The sequence below is a fragment of the Manihot esculenta genome, chromosome 16, assembly GCF_001659605.2.
Source record: "Manihot esculenta cultivar AM560-2 chromosome 16, M.esculenta_v8, whole genome shotgun sequence".
Taxonomy (NCBI): Eukaryota; Viridiplantae; Streptophyta; class Magnoliopsida; order Malpighiales; family Euphorbiaceae; genus Manihot; species Manihot esculenta.
Genome location: NC_035176.2, coordinates 654,900 through 675,030, shown reverse-complemented (window position 1 = coordinate 675,030; position 20,131 = coordinate 654,900). Strand labels below are relative to the sequence as shown.

General features: G+C 34.7%; 3 protein-coding genes across 3 annotated transcripts; 1 reads left to right on the top strand and 2 right to left on the bottom strand.

Moving 5' to 3' along the window:
• Nucleotides 1-109: 109 nt before the first annotated feature.
• On the bottom strand, nucleotides 110-5,470 carry LOC110603754 (ankyrin repeat domain-containing protein 13C). The gene is made up of 3 exons (XM_021741644.2): nucleotides 3,953-5,470; nucleotides 685-3,557; nucleotides 110-481 (listed from the first exon to the last, which is right to left on the bottom strand). Exons 1-2 carry the CDS (start codon nucleotides 5,321-5,323, stop codon nucleotides 3,171-3,173), a joined length of 1,758 nt encoding a protein of 585 aa, XP_021597336.1. The 5' UTR covers nucleotides 5,324-5,470; the 3' UTR covers nucleotides 110-481; nucleotides 685-3,170.
• Nucleotides 5,471-9,912: 4,442 nt separating this feature from the next.
• On the top strand, nucleotides 9,913-15,922 carry LOC110603845 (arogenate dehydratase/prephenate dehydratase 1, chloroplastic). The gene is made up of 11 exons (XM_021741792.2): nucleotides 9,913-10,837; nucleotides 11,557-11,624; nucleotides 11,708-11,800; nucleotides 11,887-12,087; nucleotides 12,517-12,597; nucleotides 12,690-12,785; nucleotides 13,858-13,935; nucleotides 14,049-14,138; nucleotides 14,260-14,327; nucleotides 14,960-15,041; nucleotides 15,480-15,922. The coding sequence occupies exons 1-11, from the start codon at nucleotides 10,537-10,539 to the stop codon at nucleotides 15,534-15,536; spliced, it is 1,215 nt and encodes a 404-aa protein (XP_021597484.1). The 5' UTR covers nucleotides 9,913-10,536; the 3' UTR covers nucleotides 15,537-15,922.
• Nucleotides 15,923-16,014: 92 nt separating this feature from the next.
• On the bottom strand, nucleotides 16,015-19,638 carry LOC110603847 (lactoylglutathione lyase GLX1). Its single transcript, XM_021741794.2, has 9 exons — nucleotides 19,492-19,638; nucleotides 19,244-19,366; nucleotides 19,023-19,147; nucleotides 18,304-18,368; nucleotides 18,001-18,213; nucleotides 17,464-17,511; nucleotides 17,260-17,367; nucleotides 17,006-17,158; nucleotides 16,015-16,403 (listed from the first exon to the last, which is right to left on the bottom strand). The coding sequence occupies exons 2-9, from the start codon at nucleotides 19,348-19,350 to the stop codon at nucleotides 16,353-16,355; spliced, it is 870 nt and encodes a 289-aa protein (XP_021597486.1). The 5' UTR covers nucleotides 19,351-19,366; nucleotides 19,492-19,638; the 3' UTR covers nucleotides 16,015-16,352.
• Between the last annotated feature and the right edge of the window lie 493 nt (nucleotides 19,639-20,131).

The following is a 20,131-nucleotide window of genomic DNA, read 5'->3' as shown; positions in this document are numbered from 1 at the left end:
GCTTGATATGAGATTGGCCTATCCGTTTAAGGATTCAGTTAGTTTGTCTGAGTTGAGCTTTTTATTACAGCCTTTATGAGCGATCCAGCTAAGCTTTGACCAAAAGATGGAAAAGAGAACTAATGATCCACATAAAAATATGATGCAAGCAATTGACCATAAGAGAAAAGGCAAAAAATGTCTCGAGAACAGGCAGTGATATGTCAAGAGCTGAACAAGTTTTATTATGTGCTCATTTAGGAGAGCCCTTTTTCTGGCATTTATTTTTGACCCATTTGAAGCTGTTTGATGCTCCACTCTTGATCCTTTGAGCTCCCATCATTGCGGCTGCTTTGGCTTTATTTAATCCTGATTTGGCATCTGACTTCTTGTTATTGCTGGTGTCTTTCTTGCTGCTAGTGTCCTCTTCTGCCATAGCACCAATACCTCCTGCACCCCATTGATCTGCCCAGCTTGGTGCCTCCGTTTCCATTGTTTCTCCCTTTTTTAGATATAAACCCAAAAACCCAGAAAAAATAAAATTATCAAGAAGCTATTACACTTGTGCAGCAAAAGAACTTACAGATAACAATTAATAAATCTAGATCTATAGCAGCAGAAAGAAAAGATGTCAAACAAAGCAAGAAAACAGATCCAAGCAACATGCTCAAACAGAATCAAAGAGCAGATCAAGGGAGGGAGTACCTGGTGGTGATAGGTAGCAGAAGCTTAGGTTGATGAACTGAGGTCTGAGGATAGAGGAGTTGATAGAAAATGATTAAGTGGTGAAGGACCAATGAGAGTATAAGCTGAAGAAAAGAAAAGGGCCACCTGTAGATGTGCTGTCTTTACTCAATCTTATACTTTTTTAAAGGAGACTTGCCAACTCACTTGTTTCTCCCTTGTGAAGCAAACTATGTTTGGAATCTCTCTTTTTTTATTTCTTTTCCTAGTAATGTTCACCCCAACTTTCCATTGTCTAATATGATGGTTCATTATTTAGGATTCCAACCCATTAATGTTTTATGTTCTTTTTTCCCCTTTTCCTTCTATATGTAGGAAAAACTGAACAACCAGGATTTTTGCATAATCAAGGGATTTTGCTTTTTTTTTTAGCCAAAAGCAAGGGATGAAAGATTGGGGGTGTTGAATCCGAAACCTTTAATATTCTATTAAATGCTCTTATCACCGTGCGCAATAACTATACTAATTGTTCAGCACTAACTACTCCATCTTAATTGATAACTAATTTATTATGTTCATCACAATAATCTATTATTGCCCATAAGAGAACATTGATTTTCCTTGACGTGGTAATAGCTGATAAGTCATCTGTTGGTTTTTATTTTGTTTATTACACATATATAATAGGATTAGGTAACAATCATTGTAATATGTTAGACACTCAATCATCTATTCCTTGATAATCACCGACAACTAAGGATAAATATTAATTTTGAACTTGTTTGTTACAAGACTCAACTAATACACCAGATTAGCGAAGGGAAAAAAAACTAATACACCAGATAAGCTATGCAGTTGGTTGCCCCTATCTAGAGCCAACAAATGCATTAAAACTTGAATGACACACTACCGAAATATCTCGTACTTGTGAGGTCCGAGAAGGATTAACATATGCAGTTCCATATCAGTAGGCTTTAGCTCATGGATTCGTCCAGTGGCCAGAGATTTCGAATTTGAATTTTAATTAGAGTTTAAAGGAAAAATAAATATATGTAATCATGGAGGCAGGAGGAGCCCATGAAAGCCAGTATGATATCCGTTGTACATCTAAGGATGCATTGTAAAATTTCCCCTCTTGGATAGAAAGTGGGTTTCTCTCTATCCCATGTTATGAGCCAGGATGTAAATAGGATATTTTGTTTTCTTTTGTTGCAGATCGATTATTTTTATGGGGAGGGACTCGTGTTTGAATTTGCTTTCTTGTGGTTGTGGTTTTGCTTCCTGGGCGTTCATGGCCAACTTAGGCTGCTAAAAAGGCTAATCCTCAAGGCTTCATCCTTGGACCTCTGATTCTTCGAGGTTATTATTCAAGTATAGAGGCCACTTGGTCATATTTTCTTGGAGCCGAAACTTTTGATTTGTTGTGATCTGCAGGGTTACATATAGGGTAGCCTGTGATGCCATGGTCTCTTTGGTTACTCGATTCGAACCAAGCTTTTTGCTTGTATGGCTACTGGGTTAGAGCTCTTGTTCATGGCTTAGTGCTGGACCTCATAGCTAGGATTATAATTTGTTTTTGGGCCAAATACCTCTTTTATTATACTAACTTTGAGCCCTTTAAAATGAATATTTCCATCATTGGGCAAAAATTTTTCAAATTTTCGTTGAAGTTCGGGTTGAGAAAATTTACCGTTTGAATAAATTGTCTGAACTTTTTTTTTTTCCTTAAAAAAAATCATTCAAAAAAGCAGCAGAAAATAAATTATATTAACGGAGGATATGATTGCACGTTAGCGTCAGCCGAAATTCCAGCACCAAGATATTAATCAGTGCCATTAATGAAGTCAATTTTCTTTCCTTTGTCTCATTACTACCTGCCCGTTCCTTTCTTCGTGCATCTTACTATTGCTAGAAAACTAAAAAAACAATTTCAGTTTCCACAAATGTGCATGCCATTAAAACCAGAAAGCTACAAGAACAAAGATGCAGGGGAAGGATGGTGAAAGAATTAAAGCAATGCATTGGAATTTGAAAGATAAAAAAGGAAATTATAAAAATGCTAAAATACATTGAAATTAAATCCTTGCTGCTTTTCTTTAACAAATGAAAATAAAATATTAGTGTATGTTAAGTAATCAAGGATGTATGGGAATTGGCTCCCCAGTTTGAATTAGGAGTATCTGGGAAATTGAAACGGTTAATAGAAGCATTAGATAATCTAATTACTTAGAGAAGCATGTATTAAAAATCAACAAAATTGTGTGCAACAAATTGGCAAGTCAACCCAGTCACCTTCTAATCATAAGGTTGCAAATATCTCAGACCACCCCATGATTTGAATAAGCAGATGGTATATCTACATTCTATCACTAACACGTTTGCAAGCCCCAAACACATGCAGTACAAAGTCATCCATGATCAACCAAGGTTAACATTTTCCTTCTGTTTTTCCCCTACTTGAATTCTCTTTCCTCCTTTTAGTTTTTCATCTTCTTGAATACAAGTAATTACTTAGATTTTCTTACCGACTTAGATTTCTTCAATTTGCTCGACTTATCATCAGCATTCGTCCATGTGTATCCACTAGGTATAGTGAATGGATCTGCTTGTTGTTGCTGCCCCATTGAAGGAGCAGGACAACGCTGATGCTGCTTGCTCGCTGACTGGCTGTTGTTTCGCCTCAGCCACCCTGTTGGGATTGATGACGAAGTGGATGGCAGCGATGAATAATGGGTATCTGATTTCTGATCATCCTCTGATGATGCTACTCTTCCTCCATTGGCAAAATGTCTTGGACTTGAAAGCGGTGTGTAGAACTGCTCTGTTGGTTGTAGCTCAACAAACTTTGTGAATGTTATCACCACTCTCACTGTAGGGACCACCGGAATTGCCACCTGCCCCACCAAAGCCAAACAAGCAACCATCATCAACTTTATAAGACCAAGTCAATCAACAAAGTAAACACTTATAGTTTGCCAAATTATATTTTTCTACTTTCCGGTAAAGCAACAGGATTCAAGGGGGATGATAAAGCAACGAGGGTGGGGCCCAAACCATGCTAACCTCGGAAGACTTGGGCCCCACATATTATCAATGTACTATTAAAGAGACCGACCGTAAACAGCGGTCCCCACAAAAAGCTTCTTCTCCAATCCCAGTCGGAGGCACTGCTTTTTTTGTTCGTTGCTTGCCTAAACCATCAAAAGACGTAAAAGCAATGGGTCCCACTTCTAATTACGATACTGTGGGTCCCGTTAAGTAATTCCATAATTTTCAATGATACAATTACCTTAACCGGAAACGTCCCCGCCGGGAATTTGGTGGTCAGTAATTCCCGCATTCTCCTCACTGCCTTAACTTTGTTGGCCAAAATATCAAGTAACGGCAGTAACTCTTCTGTCTTTAGCGGAAAGTGTTCCGTTAACCAAACTGACGGCCTCAGGCTCCTAACGTATTCCTTCTCCTTCGTCTGAGGCGCCGGCGCTATCGGAATCGCCGATCTTCTTTGTGGCGCTGACATTGCCGACGATGACGACGGGATTATATCCACACTCTTCCTCCCCACAGTCACCCACTCCCTCTCCTCTCTCACAAAACTACTGTGCCTCCTCCTACTGTCATTGTTAAACCCAAAATTTGGATTCTCAGCGACTAAAAATCCGTCGTCATCTTCGTCAAGCTCTAACGGTAAGACTTGCTCGCTCCCAGCAACTTCGTTTTCGTTGTGAGCAACTTTGCGCGACCTGAAACTGAAAACCACATTGTGCACTTCATAGACTTTAGCCTTCCATTCTCCTACTGATTCTGTCTTCTCTTGTCTTCTCCAATTTGTCCTCCCAACCAGTTCAGCCTTTGTGACGTCCATTCCAGGCCTGTACACGCTGGTCTGAGAGCAGAATCCCGCAATGTCAGACTCACTCATCGGAGCTCCTGCATTTTCAAACGCGTCGAATATTTTGCGATCATCACGGTTAAGCACAAGCAACGAACCTGCGGGCACGTTGTATGTTTGGTCACCGTCACCGAGGAAGAGGAAACTCTGGTCTGCGCGCTGGATCTTCAAGCCGTCGAAGCCAGCTAACGAAGTGTCGGCTCGAAGATTCCCATCTCGCTTCCAGATCTTGTAGGTATCAGAAGGAGCAATTTTTCCTACGAAAGGAATGACAGAGCTCTCAAAGTGGAATGAAATTTCCATGTAAAAATCCCTCATTCTGCGAAGCACAGCAATGACACGTGGCAGTCGACGACGCCACTTAGCCCAAGCAGAGCGATGGTGAAGGCGGAGTAAAATAGAGGCAATTTCAGAGTTCCGGCGACACAAAGCCTCCTGGAGAGGATTCCAACCAGCAGAATTTTGAAGCGATACATCAGCACCAGCAGCAGCAAGAGTACGAGCAGCAAATGAGTCATTTAACCTCACAGAAAGATGAAGAGGTGTCTCACGGAAGGGAACATCCCGGCGATCAAGAACAGCAGAAATCTGATCAGCAATTCGTTCCTGGATGATAGAATCAGAGTCGGCGTGGACCTGAGAAGGATCAGCGAGACGAGGGAGAGCAGAAACAAGTCGAGAAAGAGTAGTGTGATCACCCAAAGCAACGGCGTAATGGACAGGGCTGTGAACGTAGTCTTGGGGTTTGATGGAGGGCGACGGAGACATGGTTCCGGCGACGAGGGAGGGAAATGCAGAGGAGGAGAAAGAGGAAGAGAATTGAAGCTTTAAGGTATACACGCAATTCTCTATGAGGCTTTAGGGTTGCAGCAGTAGCGTGGATTTTCTTCTTTTTCAGTCAGCCAGTCCTTGCTGCTCTTATTTATTTATTTTGTTTATGCTTCTGCTCTATTGTCTTTTTTTACTTTGCTTTTTTTTTTTTTTCTTCTTTTTCTTTTCCTTTTCTGTTCCGATTTCAAAACTGATTCGGTTTTGTTCAAAATAAAATCAGATTGAATTAGTTTCTTTCCATTTTGAATTGGATCCAAATCATTTTGATTCATTCGAGACAATCAAAAAAAATTTCTTTAAAAGAAAAATTAATTATACTAACAAATTTAATTAAATTTAAATTTAAATTTAAATTGAATTTAAAGTTAATATTAGTGATATTCATCAATTAAAAATATATTAAATTTAAATTTCAATAATCTAATTCACTTTAATTATTCATTACTCTATCCATATCAAAATATTATAGAATTTAATATTTTATTTATTTAAAATTTTATATACTATATTATTTAAAATTTTATATTATATTCAAACTCTATCTATTTAATATATTAGGAGTTACAATTTCAATAAACAAATAAGCTATTCTATTTACTTTTGTTAAACTAACTCACTTGATGGTGTTCTCTTATTTTATAAGTTTTTATAAGTTTATACTCAAAGAAGATTATTTTCGGTCGCAAAATCTATTACAATAAAATTTATATATTTCTCCCACTTTTTTATAAATTTAAGCTTCTGCGATAAAATCGCTAAAGAAATTTATTCTATCGAAAAATCTATACTCACCCATACTCTATTAAAAATATACACATTTGTCATGAAATAATTACTTCATCGTTAAAGAGTTTTATTCTGAAAAAACTTAATGTAACTTATTTACCATGAACTTAATTTCATGTTTATACTCTCATTGTAAACTTTTTGCGACCGATATTTGCAGGTTGCGCAACAATAGACTTTGTCACGGTATCTCTATTGCTAAATGACTTATATATATTTTATTACTTTTAAGTATCACTCAAACTCTCAATAAATATGAATTAATATTAATCATTTATTAAATTTATTTTACAAAATTTATCATTATATTAATGGTAAAAACCTTTTATTATATATAAAAAAAATATAACAAATTATCTTATTGCAATATTATAATATTTACATATATTAATTAAGTAATATTATGTGTTTAACAATCAACAGTAAATAATAATTATTTTTTTATATTTATTTTTCTATTTAAACTCTGAATTAACTTTAATATCACATAATATTATGGATCTATCTTATGTAAATTTAATTTTTATATTTTTACAAAGAATTAATTTTTATAACATTTGATAAATTGATAAGTTAAAAAGATTATTAATTTTTCATTTTGATGCTTATAACGAGTAAACTTATAAACTAGTTTATCAAACAAATTATTATATTATCCTTAATTAATTTTAAAATTTCATACATGATTTTTTTATAATTTTAATAATAAATGCACTTATAAATTATTTATTACTAATCATATAGACTATTTATCAGTTATTTATAAATATTTTAACCAAATATACATTATTTAAATTTTAAAAATTCAAATAATTTATAAACATCCAGTGTTTATAAATCAATTTTCATAAATTAAATCAAAACACTCTACAAGTCTAGTTAAATCTAAATAAATATAGCCTAATTTAATTCAATTATTAAAACCAAGTTACCGTTTTATAAATCTAAATTTGAATTTTTATATTCCAATTCTTTTACTTTAAAAAAATAAATATATTGGATAATACTAGGTAATTTAAAATAAAAGGGGTAAAAGTAAGGTGAGAAATTAGAGGAAAAGGAGAGAATTTGAGGGAGTTTAAAAATGATTAGTGGGACAAGAGAGAGAGTTAAAAATGGTAAAGGAGACAAAATGAGACTAAGAACAGGGGATTGTGTCTGTATTAAGGCAGACCAATATCCCAACGGATTTTAGATTTCTCTTCCTGTTATTTCTCCTCTCCTCTTCTCTGTTTCTGGTCAACATGCCTCCTTTACTTTCTTTTTGTTTTTTTTTTTCTTTTTTCAATGTATTAGTATTGACCTCTTATGCATAGTTTTTTTATAATTTATTCGTATACATCTATGTCTTTAATATTCTATTTGTGAATCTGAATTAATTAAATAAATTTTAGATATCAGACAGTATATATCAAAAATAAAAATAAATAAGAGAAGTATCATGTTTGGAAATTGATTACATAACATGGGAATGATTAAATTTGTATGTTGAAGATAAATTGTAAATGAAGTTTGATGATTGAAGGGACTAAGCCTTAGCCTTATCTAATAATTGATGTATAGAAATGGCCCTTTAGCACTTTAGGGTCACCTCCCCATACTCAAATGTCTTTATAAAGCACAGCCACAGGCAGGCAAGTGCCTTTCATGGGCCACAATCACAATTCATAGATCCTTCTAAGAACTTAAAAGATAAAGCCAGTCCTTGTACACTATTAACTTTGAGCTTTTATCCACTAAAAGCACCACCATTAAAAGAAGATCATCACCCATCCTTCATCTCATGGCCCATCATAATAATAATATCATTAAGAAGCTGTTGCAGTTTTCAATAAATAATTTGATATTTTAAGTTAAATCAATAATTTTAGCAAAAAAAATTAAGAAATAGAGCTTTTTCTTGATTTTTGAATGAAATCAATAAATTTAGTTTAGAAAGTTAAATTTTATAATAAATTAATTTAGATAAAAAGTTGAAATTATAAACTAAATTTAATATTTTAAAGGCTTCATGCATGATTCTTTGTAACAAGCTTAGCCCATGTTTATTAGTTAAATTTGTTTAGGACACAAGGGTGCAGGCCCACTTATCAGCAGCTAAATTGTCTTGTTATGGAGAATGGCCTTGTGTAATAATTCTAAATCTTAACGCCCAAAAGGGAAATTTGGGAAAGGCCAAAGACTTAATGAATGGGAAGTAAAGCCTTAAATGTGAAATCTCTTAAAATTTAACTAAATGTATTTATCATTTGACTGCAGCTAATGGAAAAATATTGCTAATTTCTTTATTTTTCTCAATAAATTTAGAATAGTTGGTTGTTAGGACATGCACAAATTTGTTCTTTGTTAAGCCACCAATAAAAGGCATCAAATTAAGAATGATAGAGACCTCTATTTCCCTTTCCACAAAATAGAAACCATTGGAGAAAAGGCATCAAAGATTAGGTGATTGCTTATGCAGCCCATCATCTAACAATCAATTCCACATCAACTTGAAAGTTTAGCTACTATCTTATCAAAGAGAACTCTAGGTGTAGAGAAATCCTTCAATACCCAAGAGGAAAAATTTTTTTTTTTTTTTTCATAAATAAATACCATTATAACTACTAATTATTAACTAGAAGTTCGTAACAAAATTCCAAAAATATATAAAAGATCTAGCAATTTAATAACTAATAATTAATAGAGAGGCTTCTACCTAAATTATCCTAAAAAAAAGAAAGAAAACATTAAATGCCCATTTCCACAAGCAAAATTTTGTTAGGTGTAGCATATCAAATGACACTGTATGGGGGAAAAATAAAGTTAGTTAAAGGGTATATCAACTACTTAAGAGAGGGTTTTAGAAAAGATAAAAACTTGGGCAATAGATGCTGTGATGGGGACCCCTCTCTCTCTATGTATATATATAAAAAATCTATTGCAGCTTTGACCATTCAGCCATCTAGAAGGGGGGAACAAATAGACATGGTCAATCATTTTTCTCTTTATGACATGTGCATGTCAAGTTCATTTAAAATCAACCTAAATAATGAGATAAGTGATTTCATTGAGAAAAAAAAAGGCAATTTTGTTTTTCTTTTGCATAGTTGATTGAAAATAATATAATTCACATAAAGCAATATTTTTGAGACATAGCAAAATAGATAGCATGAAATCATGGGGAACCCAAGTTTATGACAACCAAGAATTATAAAGTATTTTGGACAGAGATGTTTGGAACAACTTACCTATCAGCAATAATGAGGCTGTATTCCTGCTGCCTTGAGATAAGATTTTTCGAGCTATCTAAGATTTTTCCTTTTTTTTTGTCATTAGATAGAATGGGTGTCGAACCCTTTGACAGACTGGAATTTTAAACATTTAAGATCTCATTAAACAATTAAAACTTTTAATCTAAATTTAGTTTGGTCCGGTTGTTGAATTTTCTAACTTTCTTTTTTAGAAAAGAAAAACAAAATTTAAGTATTTGTTTAGTTGAAAAATACTCTACAAGGCTTTACAAATATTAATGCCAAAAGCAATGATCTTGAAAATTACAGCCAACTTCAGGACATTACTAAACTAACTGAACATAGTCTAAAAATTTCTGATCACATTTGCATTTGATTATGTATGGGTGAAGACTTGAAGCATCATCATCAATGCCAGTTTATATTCATGAACAAAAAATTTTGAGTGTCAAAGTTTAACTACTACTGCTGTTGGCTTTTGCAGGCAGAAGTAAGAGGATAAAAGCACAGAGAAGATGCGCAAGTTACCTACCCAAGCCAAAGTTCCAAGCTTGAGCTGGTGGGTAGCACCAAACAGCCAACAAATTATAGAATACAGATCATAGGATCATATGAAAACAAATACTATAAATAAAATAAACCCAGCAGTTTGCTTCAACTGGAAACTCAATTCTCATACAGCTTCTCTTTCTTGCGACGCCGTCCTTTGCCTCTGGCAAGCAAAAGTCTCTTTCTTTCGTTCTAGAAAGTCTTAACGTGTAAAACAAAATTCTTTTTCACCTACCCCTCTGTCTCCCTCGCCCTCTATTCAAAAACCTGCTTTTTTAGGTTAAAATAACCATTTAGATAGCTCTTCACTTCATTGCAGTACGTAAATCCATAGATTTTTTTTGGATTTATATGTATTTTGTGGGGTCCAATGGGTTCATGAATCCATGCCCCCGCAACCATTCTCGTCCACCTTGACAATGTCGTATGGGATTTCACCAAAACACACCTCCAACAACCACATCATCAACGACCGTTCTCTTTCTTTCTCATGATTTCTTCGACTGCTCTGTTATTTTTTTGTATGCATTTACATTGTGAAAGTTGAGATTTTTTTTTTTTTTTGCTTTTTTATTGTCTCTCATGGCTTTGAGGGCTGCTGGAACCATCTGGGTTAACCAAATAAGACCTCTTTCTAATGTGGGCGGGTCAGATTCGATGTGTAGGCGATGTGAGTTTGGTTTTGATTTGAGGAGCAATTGTGATTTTGATAGGTTCCCTGAGAGGGAATGTCGTCGTTTGGCTGTTTTGGCTCAGAGAGCTATTACTCCTGTTAAAGATGATGAGAAGCCCTTCACTCCTGAGGTGGAGCCTTCTGGGGCAATTGATAAGGTTCAGCACACTGAGTCCAGGGTCTTTCACAAGGATTTGAACCTTCTTCCTAGTGAGTTTGTTCAATTGTAGCTTTCCAGATTAAGCTCTTGTTCATTTTTATTTGATGGGTATATGGTGAATCATTGTATAATATTTGCTGGTCTTTTTTCGCAATTCAGTCGCTTGAGTGATGTATTTACCTTGAAATTGAACTCCAAATCCATATCAATTACTGAGCAATGCAGATTGATTTTCTGTGCTGGTTTATAATGTTTATGGTTTCTATTAAACATTCTTGTACCCTTAGGTGGGATGAATTTACCATTAGTTTTAAAGTGAATAGTATGTTTCTAATGGTCGTAGCAGGGTAGCTATTATTATGGTTTTGAATGTTAACCATTGCATTAGAGAGAAAATATCGTTGAAGATTGGAAATGCCACATGAGATTCTGATCCTTCTGAATTTTATAATGTGCATGCATAGGTTAATTCTTGGGGTCTGCATGTGTCTGTGTATATTTACGGCTTTGTCTTGTAAATGAATGGACTAAGGATCTCTTTGTATGGGTAGTTATTTTATCTTTTCAACAGTTAATGACAACCAAATAATTTTTTTCTCATGGGATCTTTTCAATTGATTATTTGGAATTATTAGTTTTATTGGAAGGCTGCAGAAGATTTCATAGCTAGTTTTTACCGTTGGATCATTCTAACAGTTAACTAGAGAAATTATGTTTGAACTTGAAATAAGTGTGAAATGATCCACTTTGCATTTTGTTGTGACGGCAGAACCATTGTCAGCAATGGATCTTTCTGCATCTCGTGATGACAACAAAAAAGTACGTGTTGCTTATCAGGTAAGCATTTAAGCATTCTTCGTGAACCCACTGTTCATTTATTTTTCCTCTTATCCTTGTGTTGGCCTTGGCGCTTGTTCTAGGGAATAGCAGGAGCATATAGTGAGGCTGCTGCACTAAAAGCATACCCCAATTGTGAAACTGTCCCATGTGAACATTTTGAAGCTGCATTCAAGGTTCATCTAGTCATTATATAAAATTTTTGTTTTGATCTGATTACTATATAATTCTCCCATTTTTTCTCTTGCACTTCACTGAGCAGGCAGTTGAACTCTGGTTAGTGGACAAGGCAGTCCTCCCCATTGAGAATTCAATTGGTGGCAGCATCCACCGTAATTATGACTTACTCCTTCGCCACAGACTGCATATAGTAGGGGAGGTGCAACTGGCAGTCAACCATTGTCTGTTGGGATTGCCTGGTGTACAAAAAGTGGAGTTGAAACGTGTCTTGAGCCACCCTCAGGTTTGTCATTTTTATTATGTCACATGCCATTTTTTGTTGTTTGTTTTAGAAGACACCTAGCTGATATACAAGCTATATTTTCCCCTATTAGATGCAAGTATTATTAATATGCGATAGTTACGATTAAGCAAACTTATTTATGACTAGAACTTCTGAACTGATATCAATATGGTAACTTTTAGCTGCTTTACAGCTATTAACTGGTATGGATATAGCTAAAGGGAGATCTAATAACAATCTAAACTCATATAAAGTAATCACCTTGCCTCTTTGCCATTACAGTTTAAATGACTTGCCATAGTTGTATTGGCTTAATATCTGAAAGTTTATAGTAGAAGGTTATCATAAAGTTTTAGTAAACAAATTTACCATGGAGTTGATGGTTCGGTCTGAAATAGTTGATGCTATTACAAATACTCCAACTCGCAGGCCCTTTCCCACTGTGAGATGGCATTGAGCAAGTTAGGTGTTGTAAAAGTTAGCACTGAAGATACAGCTGGTGCTGCTCAGGTATTCTTCAAAATTATCTGAATCCCTCTTTATCCAACTCCGGATCATAGCGTAAACAGTTTGTATGCTATATACTAAAAGATCTGCAACAGATGGTAGCCACATGTGGCATCAGAGAAACTGGTGCCATTGCAAGTGCTCGAGCAGCAGAAATCTATGGTCTTGACATTCTTGCTGAAAAAATCCAGGTAATGGTATGCCCACTGGATAAAATGTGATTGAGATCAGTTTCCAATGCTTGTCTAGCACCGCAGATTGTTTGTTTTGATAAGTTAAAATCTCTTGATTATGAAAACAGTTGATCTTATAAACTTTATGGTTCAGCTGCCAGCAGCCAATCACATTAATATGAGTTCTTTTCTTCTGAAATTTAGTTGGTTGAGGGGTTAAATCATAAGTATCATTCATCCAAAATATAATCCTAGCAAAGATGCACAAAAGGCATGAATTACAGCCATACAATTTTATTAGTAGATATTTCCAATGTTTCATTAACTGTTTGAATTAAAGCTGGAAAATCTTCCCTTATGGAAAGTGAAAGAACAGAAGTTTTTTGCTTCTCCATCTATAAATTAGTATCTTTGCAGGATCTACTCTTTCATAAGGCGGAACATTTTTTTCTCTTTCCTTCCACAGTTTCATGTCTCATGAACCATTCTACTACGTGGATAATTAGACTTACTAGGAAAAACCAAGTTTGAAAAGATAACTGCAATGTGCTCTCTGTAGATATTTAGACACATTATTCTGTGAAGTGAAATAAAGTGGTGTTATATTTGATCTTATTGTAAAGAAGCTATTAGGGCCAGGTTATTATTAGTTTTTAAAATTTTCAAGTATCCTTGGATATTTAATGTCATTGATGTATGTGAATTTTGCCAAATAAATATCACCTGGTGGAGAATGATAACCTAGCACTTGAAATATGCCCAAGTCAAGCGGCTGTTACCTCTGGCCCTACTGAGAACTCCTCAAGACTAGTTCTTCGAAAAGCATCTTGAGATTTGATGCTTGTGCTTACTGGTTTTCATGACTAATACTAAAGAAATAAGTTGGATAGAGAAAATTCAATGCTGATTATGATGCAAATGGCTTAATCAAGCCTTAGAGTTAAACTTGGTTGTACATACAAGTGCTTCAGCATGTACAATCTTACATTTAATGCTAGTAACTTCGTTTTCTTCTTTCTTAAATTTGAAAAGTTGTGGTTTATAATATTTTATAGTATTTAACCATTTTTTCATCACTTGCGCTGATCAGGACGATGAAGATATTGTTACCCGCTTTTTGATACTTGCAAGAGAACCTATAATTCCTGGAACTGACAGACCCTATAAGGTATTGTTGTTTGTTACACAGCCTTGTGGGGATTCTTTTTCCTCTCTCTAAATATGAAGAGGGAAGCTTTTTCATTTGTTATTTTACCTAGTCATAAATTTTTCCACATCTAGACAAGCATCGTTTTCACCCTCGAAGAAGGTCCTGGTGTTCTGTTCAAAGCACTGGCAGTGTTTGCTTCAAGGGGCATTAATTTGTCAAAGGTAACCTTTTAGCCAAGAGCTTGCTTTTGTTGTTTGACCATTATATCCAAAGGCTCTAATGATTCTCGCTCTTCTTCTTTTTCTTTTTTTCTTTTTTTTTTTTTTTCTCCATAACATCCAGATAGAAAGCCGCCCACAAAGAAATCGCCCTTTAAGGGTCGTTGATGATTCTAACAAGGGAAGTGCCAAGTAAGTGGCAATTTTTTGAGTAATATGTAACTATCCTACCTTTTCAGGCATGCTCTGGTAGGTTTTGTGGATGCCAGTGTAGGTGAATAACTGGAAAGAATCAACCAATCAGAATTGTAAAAGCAAATCAAACAGTCTTAACCTGGAAGCAAAAATCAAGTGGTAGCAATGATAGCAACAACAGTAGAATATAACAACTATATTTTAAGTTCCTACATAAATTTGTAAATTATGCAAGAGCATTTTGCAGGATAAACAGTCACATCAATAGGATTATTATGTTCTTTCATTCACAAAGAAAAAAAAGGTCATCGCCACCTTGTTCTTTTTATTAACTGTGTTTCAACATATTGGAATTTCTATGAAATAGTGGTGCACTTCTGAAAGTAATATTCAATGGTTTGGATGCCATTGCCTATTGATGAAAAACAAACTCATCTCTTTTCACAAAACACGATTACTTGTGGTGCTTAATTTAATTACCCTTTTACTGCTACCCTTTACACTTTCATGCATGTCAATTGCAAAATTTAGGCCTCCACTCATCAGACTGGAAATATAACTGTTTGTTTTAAGTTTTCACTTTCACATTCTTGGGAAACTGAAAAGGGAGAATGTATTTCCTCTAACAGGTACTTTGACTACCTTTTCTATATCGACTTTGAAGCTTCAATGGCAGAACCTCGTGCTCAAAATGCTTTAGGACATTTGCAGGTTAGTCTTTCTGATCTTTTATGTATCAGAGAAAACACATCTTTCCTATATTTGACAAAGAAAACGCGTAAAGCTACTTTTCTCTTGCCAATATTATACAATCTATAATTCTGATATTTGTATTTACAGTATGATACTTTTCCCTCGGATTTGTTGTGTTTTGCCAATTCCAGACTGCTAATTTTCTTGGCAAGCATTCATATGGTTTTTTATTTCGATTATTTGTGACAAAAATAAGCGTAATTCCCGGTTTAGTTTAAATAATTGCATAAGGGCTACATTTACTTTTCTAATTATTGTTCTTATCCCAATTGCAATCTAGTCATTTCTATAACTGTCAAATTGGCTGTTCTATTTCCATAAGAACTGTTTTTGAATGAGAAATCTGTAGGATACTTTAATTTTTTTTGTTTTTTTCCCTTTCTTTTGTTTTTGCAGGAATTTGCGAAATTTATTCGTGTTCTTGGTTGCTATCCAGTAGATATGATTCTTTGATAAGATGCCTATATTGGCAGCTGTTCCTATTGTTTATAAGAACCTGATCCAAGTGAAGCTGGAATTAGAAAAAGAAATTAGAGGAATGTGGTCAAGGCTTGTTGAATGTTGGTAGGATGAGATGACAATGGCCGCAGCAAGCTCCCTGCTTCTTCAAAGTGATCTTTCACTCAAATTTTCAGATTTCTCTTTCAGAATTCCTTTCATCTCCTTAATGGGGATAACAGAACATTATGTTTCTTTAGGTGTAACAATTGAAGCAAGTTTAGGCTGGGGCCATTCCTCCAGTTCTTTAGGTGTTATTTTGTATCTATATGGACCCCATGTAAAGGACTGTTGCTCAAATTGTAATAAGCATTATATTCATAGCCCCTTTACCTTCTCCATCTCGAGAAGTTTGGTAAATTGATGCAAAGAAATGGAAAAACATCGATTTCAAATAAACTAAATTAGTAGATAAAGAAATTGAATATCTTCGTTTTAGGCTTAAAAAGAAACATAAAATTGAAGTAGAGTTGATTTTTCTTAATTACAGACTCATACGCATTTTCAGATCGAAAAATATCTATATTTCTGAAATATAGAATTAATTGTTCACTTTTGATTCTCCCTATACCTTAGTATGACGAGAAAACAGCAGAATGAACAAATATTCATAGCGAAGCAAAGCCACAATATGCAACTACTGATTAATACGATCATGTTCTCTTTGGTTCCATCACAAAACCCAAAGCCACACTAAAACAGGATTACTAGCTGCTTTAGATACGAAGAACACTTGGCCTATTTCACAAAACAGTAGCATATGGGTAGCGATTACTCTTTCTTCTGAAGTTCCTTGAGAAAGTCTTCATTGTCAACCAGGACCTACAATAATGATCCAGAAGAACAATCTCATCAACAAATAAAGATACTACCAGAAAAAAAGGCCATGTGCAAGGACAAAAATATGGACCGCATTGTGTGCTTATGCTACCATAGAACAAATATTGGATTCACTAGCTGGGATGGCTGAAAGCTTCCATATGATTTTAGTAATTATGAGACCACCTGATTTCAGAATTATGCTACCTTGAGTTGAGTACAAGCTATATTTCAAGGATTTTCCCATAGCACAGTCCATATATCATTTCAATAAGAAAACTTGTATGCATTCCAGCTATTGTAGGATGGATCACACAAAAAGATGCTGGATTTTTTTGGCACTTACTGATAACACACCTATTATTCACATCCACTTGACTAACTTTAGTTTTTCATTCATTAGTTTTAGGTAATAATTTGAATGCATATAAGGAATTAGCACACTAACCACCTTCCTTTCCATTTTAATATTTATTTCAATAGACAATTCAATAGCGCATACAGCATATAAGTAATAAGCTGATTTAACTTGGCAAAGGTGAAATACTTGACACTAAACGAATGCAACCATACTTAGAACCTGTAAGCTACTAGAGGAGACTTACTGTTTTCCAGCCATCTGGGTCTAGAAAAGAAGTAATTTTGGTGTTAATTCCAGGAAGTGGTCCAGGTTGTCGAGTTATTTTTCCACCAAGTTCTTGGGTGACCAAGTTGACAACCTCAGCACTTTTATAGACATCATTAGTACCAATTGCAACCTGCAGAAGGTACACCATTGGTCGAAGAAAAATAAAAGAAGCAAAGCACAATAAATGCTGAAAAAATTCACAAGTGTTTAGTAGAAAGGCTTTTAACTAACCTGTGCATATGCATTTCCCTTGGAATATTCAGTCACACCATAATTGTAAGTCAACTCAAGAACAGTTGTCTCATATTCATCTGCATAGCCCATCATTGCCAATGTATACTACAAAATGCAAGCAACAAAATGAGGCGAAGCTTTTTTTTTGGTCTCAATAACCTCACGCCAATGAAGACCAAATCAAACCATAGTATCATTTACCTTGTATTGAGGATTATCAACCTTCCTTAACAGCTTCATGCCTAAGGCCTGCAGTAGGAAAACCATTAAGAGCCACATGAAACCTGTTATTGGATCATTTATGGAGTTCCTTTTATGCCTTAAAAATTTTTGGAACATAGTGTATCCATGCACAGTGTGATTTCTAATGACTGGAAGAGCTATGAAGTCAAGTTATTTCCTGATGTTAAAGAAATGTCATATATCTGTGAATCAAGCAATCTGAATGCTTTCAGAGTTCCATATGCTAATCACACATCCGGTATTTATGCTCAAGTGGAAAACTACCAACATTATCTCCCACCCTACCTTCAAACCAAAAAAGGAAGGCAACTATGGCGTGAACTAAATTTGCAATATGGATAAAAGAAATTTGTAAAGATTGAAGGAAAGTCAATCTGCTTGGAAAATATCTTCTCATATGACTTTGTATCTATATCATACATGAGTTTGAAAGAAACTCAAGTGGCAATGAGTTTCCTGTGAATCGAATCAATGTTCAAACAAAGTTTATGCTACCTTTTCATAGAACTGGATAGAGCGATCCAGATCGCCAACACGAAGCATTACTTGGCACAGGGGCTCAGGAGTTGGTCCTCTTTGAATGAGCTCAAAAATATAACCATCTGGATCCTTTACAAAGGCAATAACGGTAGTTCCACCTTTGACAGGACCAGGCTCCCTAGTGACAATGCCACCGTTGGCACGGATATCTTCAACCAACTTGTAAGCCTGCAAAGAAAAAGATGCATAATCCATGGTCACAACCAATGGGAAAAAAAGAACTCAATTGTCAAATTCTTGCAAACTAATCATTCTCACATCCTGAGTTGCGATAGCAAAATGCCCAAAACCATTTCCAATATCATATGAAGTCACTCCATAATCTGCAAAACAGCAACCAAGTAATTCTGAGATGTTACAGAGGTAAAGCAACTAAGATTTTGTTCAAACTTTTGTTCTAAATGGCTTAGAAGATTGACCAACCCATCCCTAAGGACCCAACCTCTTTACAACTTATAAATTTAAGATAAGTTCCTTATGCAAATCTGCTCAAAGGGATGTCTTAAGCATGAAATTCTTTTCTACCGTGTCAGTATCAACAAGTCCTCACTCCTTGGATTGAGAAGCACCGAAGCTTTTCAATAACTTAATGACATTCTCGTCTTAACCGTTTTCCTTACACATATTGCACTACCTTAAACGATCTGCTTTTTATTTCAAATTAAGGATACAGCAACTTCCAATATTTGTCTTAAACAAACAAGACAATGCAGAACAATAAAGGCAATAAAGTAATGGCTAAACTTTAAGAAATGAACATTTTATCAAACTAAACTGTTTGGACGAATAAAATCGAAGTCGCCCATACTTAAGATAATGTAAGATCAACGGATTCTTTAGACAGTAAATGGTTCATTAATAATACGCCATTATTTAACAAATTACTCTAAAAAAACCCTCAACCATTCAGAGGATATATATATATATTATGTAACAGAAAAAAAAAAAAAAAAAGGATAAAGGTGGGAGCATCATACTGTAAGTCAGTTCCACGACAAAATTAGTCTCTTCAGGGCCAAACCCAAGAAAGGCATTAGAGTACTTTTCCTCTGGAACATCTCTTTTCCTCAACAGCTTCATCCCGAAGCATTCAGTATAAAATCTACCAAATTAAACATTATAAAAAAAATTTGTTTCATTTGAAAAATTATACAGATGTAAAAGTTGCCCACGACCTTTTCTTCCAAAAGTATCATACTTTATGGTGCGATCGAGATCACCGACACGATACACAACATGAAGAAGTCGACGCTTATCCTTCTTTGGCCATTCCAAGAGCTCAGCATTAGGGGAACTCTCAGCCATTGTCAAGGACTAATCACTGCAGTCAGCAAATTCAAAAAATACATCCAAAACTTCAGCAGATCCTTCAGTTTCCAAGTTCAAATAAACCATACCAATTTCGATTGAGATCTAAAATACAAAAACTTGAGAGGGAGAACTTACCAGAGACGGAGAGTGAAGCAGAGCAGAGAAGAGACAACAGAAAATGTTTCTCTCCACTCTGATTATGAGTAATTATTTATTCAGTAAATCAGTTTTATTGCCACGTGGTACTCGGTACATTGTATAATTTTCCTCTGATTATTTATCATCATCGTATATCGTTTGGAGATATTCTAGAGTGACTGTCTGTTACTTTATCAATTTATTAGTTGGTCACAAACCTTTATCGCATTCGTCAGTTTTAGAGAAATTGGGTTATCGCTGCCAGTCTATGGAACGGTTTAGCGTTCTGTTCCAGTACTACAAAGAGAAACCTGGATGTATATAATAACGACACGTCATTTTTAAATTCTAAATTTATTGGACATAAAAAAATCTAAATAGTTATAATAAAGTAAGTAAATTGTAAATTGTAAATTATTTATATTTTCAATGACAATCATAAATCTAATATTTGGAAAAATCTTGAAAGAAAAGGATTTACTTGTTTTTTTTTAAGGAAAATAATATGCTATATATAAAAATTATCACAACATATTCAATAAAAATGCTACAAATTTGAAAAACAACTACCATGCGCCTTCTTTAACTAGTGTTGAAATAAAATTTGTATGGGAATGACTATTTTAATTTAATTATT

Bases quoted from the DNA above. Each gene is read 5' to 3' on its own strand.
- LOC110603845 (XM_021741792.2), top strand. From the start codon at position 10,537: ATGGCTTTGAGGGCTGCTGGAACCATCTGGGTTAACCAAATAAGACCT. The intron at 14,139-14,259 runs GTAACCTTTTAG...CATAACATCCAG, and splicing joins GGGGCATTAATTTGTCAAAG to ATAGAAAGCCGCCCACAAAG. The intron at 15,042-15,479 runs GTTAGTCTTTCT...TTGTTTTTGCAG, and splicing joins ATGCTTTAGGACATTTGCAG to GAATTTGCGAAATTTATTCG.
- LOC110603754 (XM_021741644.2), bottom strand. From the start codon at position 5,323: ATGTCTCCGTCGCCCTCCATCAAACCCCAAGACTACGTTCACAGCCCT. The intron at 3,558-3,952 runs GTAATTGTATCA...TTGGTGGGGCAG, and splicing joins CGGGGACGTTTCCGGTTAAG to GTGGCAATTCCGGTGGTCCC.
- LOC110603847 (XM_021741794.2), bottom strand. From the start codon at position 19,350: ATGGCTGAGAGTTCCCCTAATGCTGAGCTCTTGGAATGGCCAAAGAAG. The intron at 18,214-18,303 runs GTGAGAATGATT...TTTTCTTTGCAG, and splicing joins TTGCTATCGCAACTCAGGAT to GCTTACAAGTTGGTTGAAGA. The intron at 17,512-18,000 runs GTAGCATAAACT...TTCCTACTGCAG, and splicing joins CTATCCAGTTCTATGAAAAG to GCCTTAGGCATGAAGCTGTT.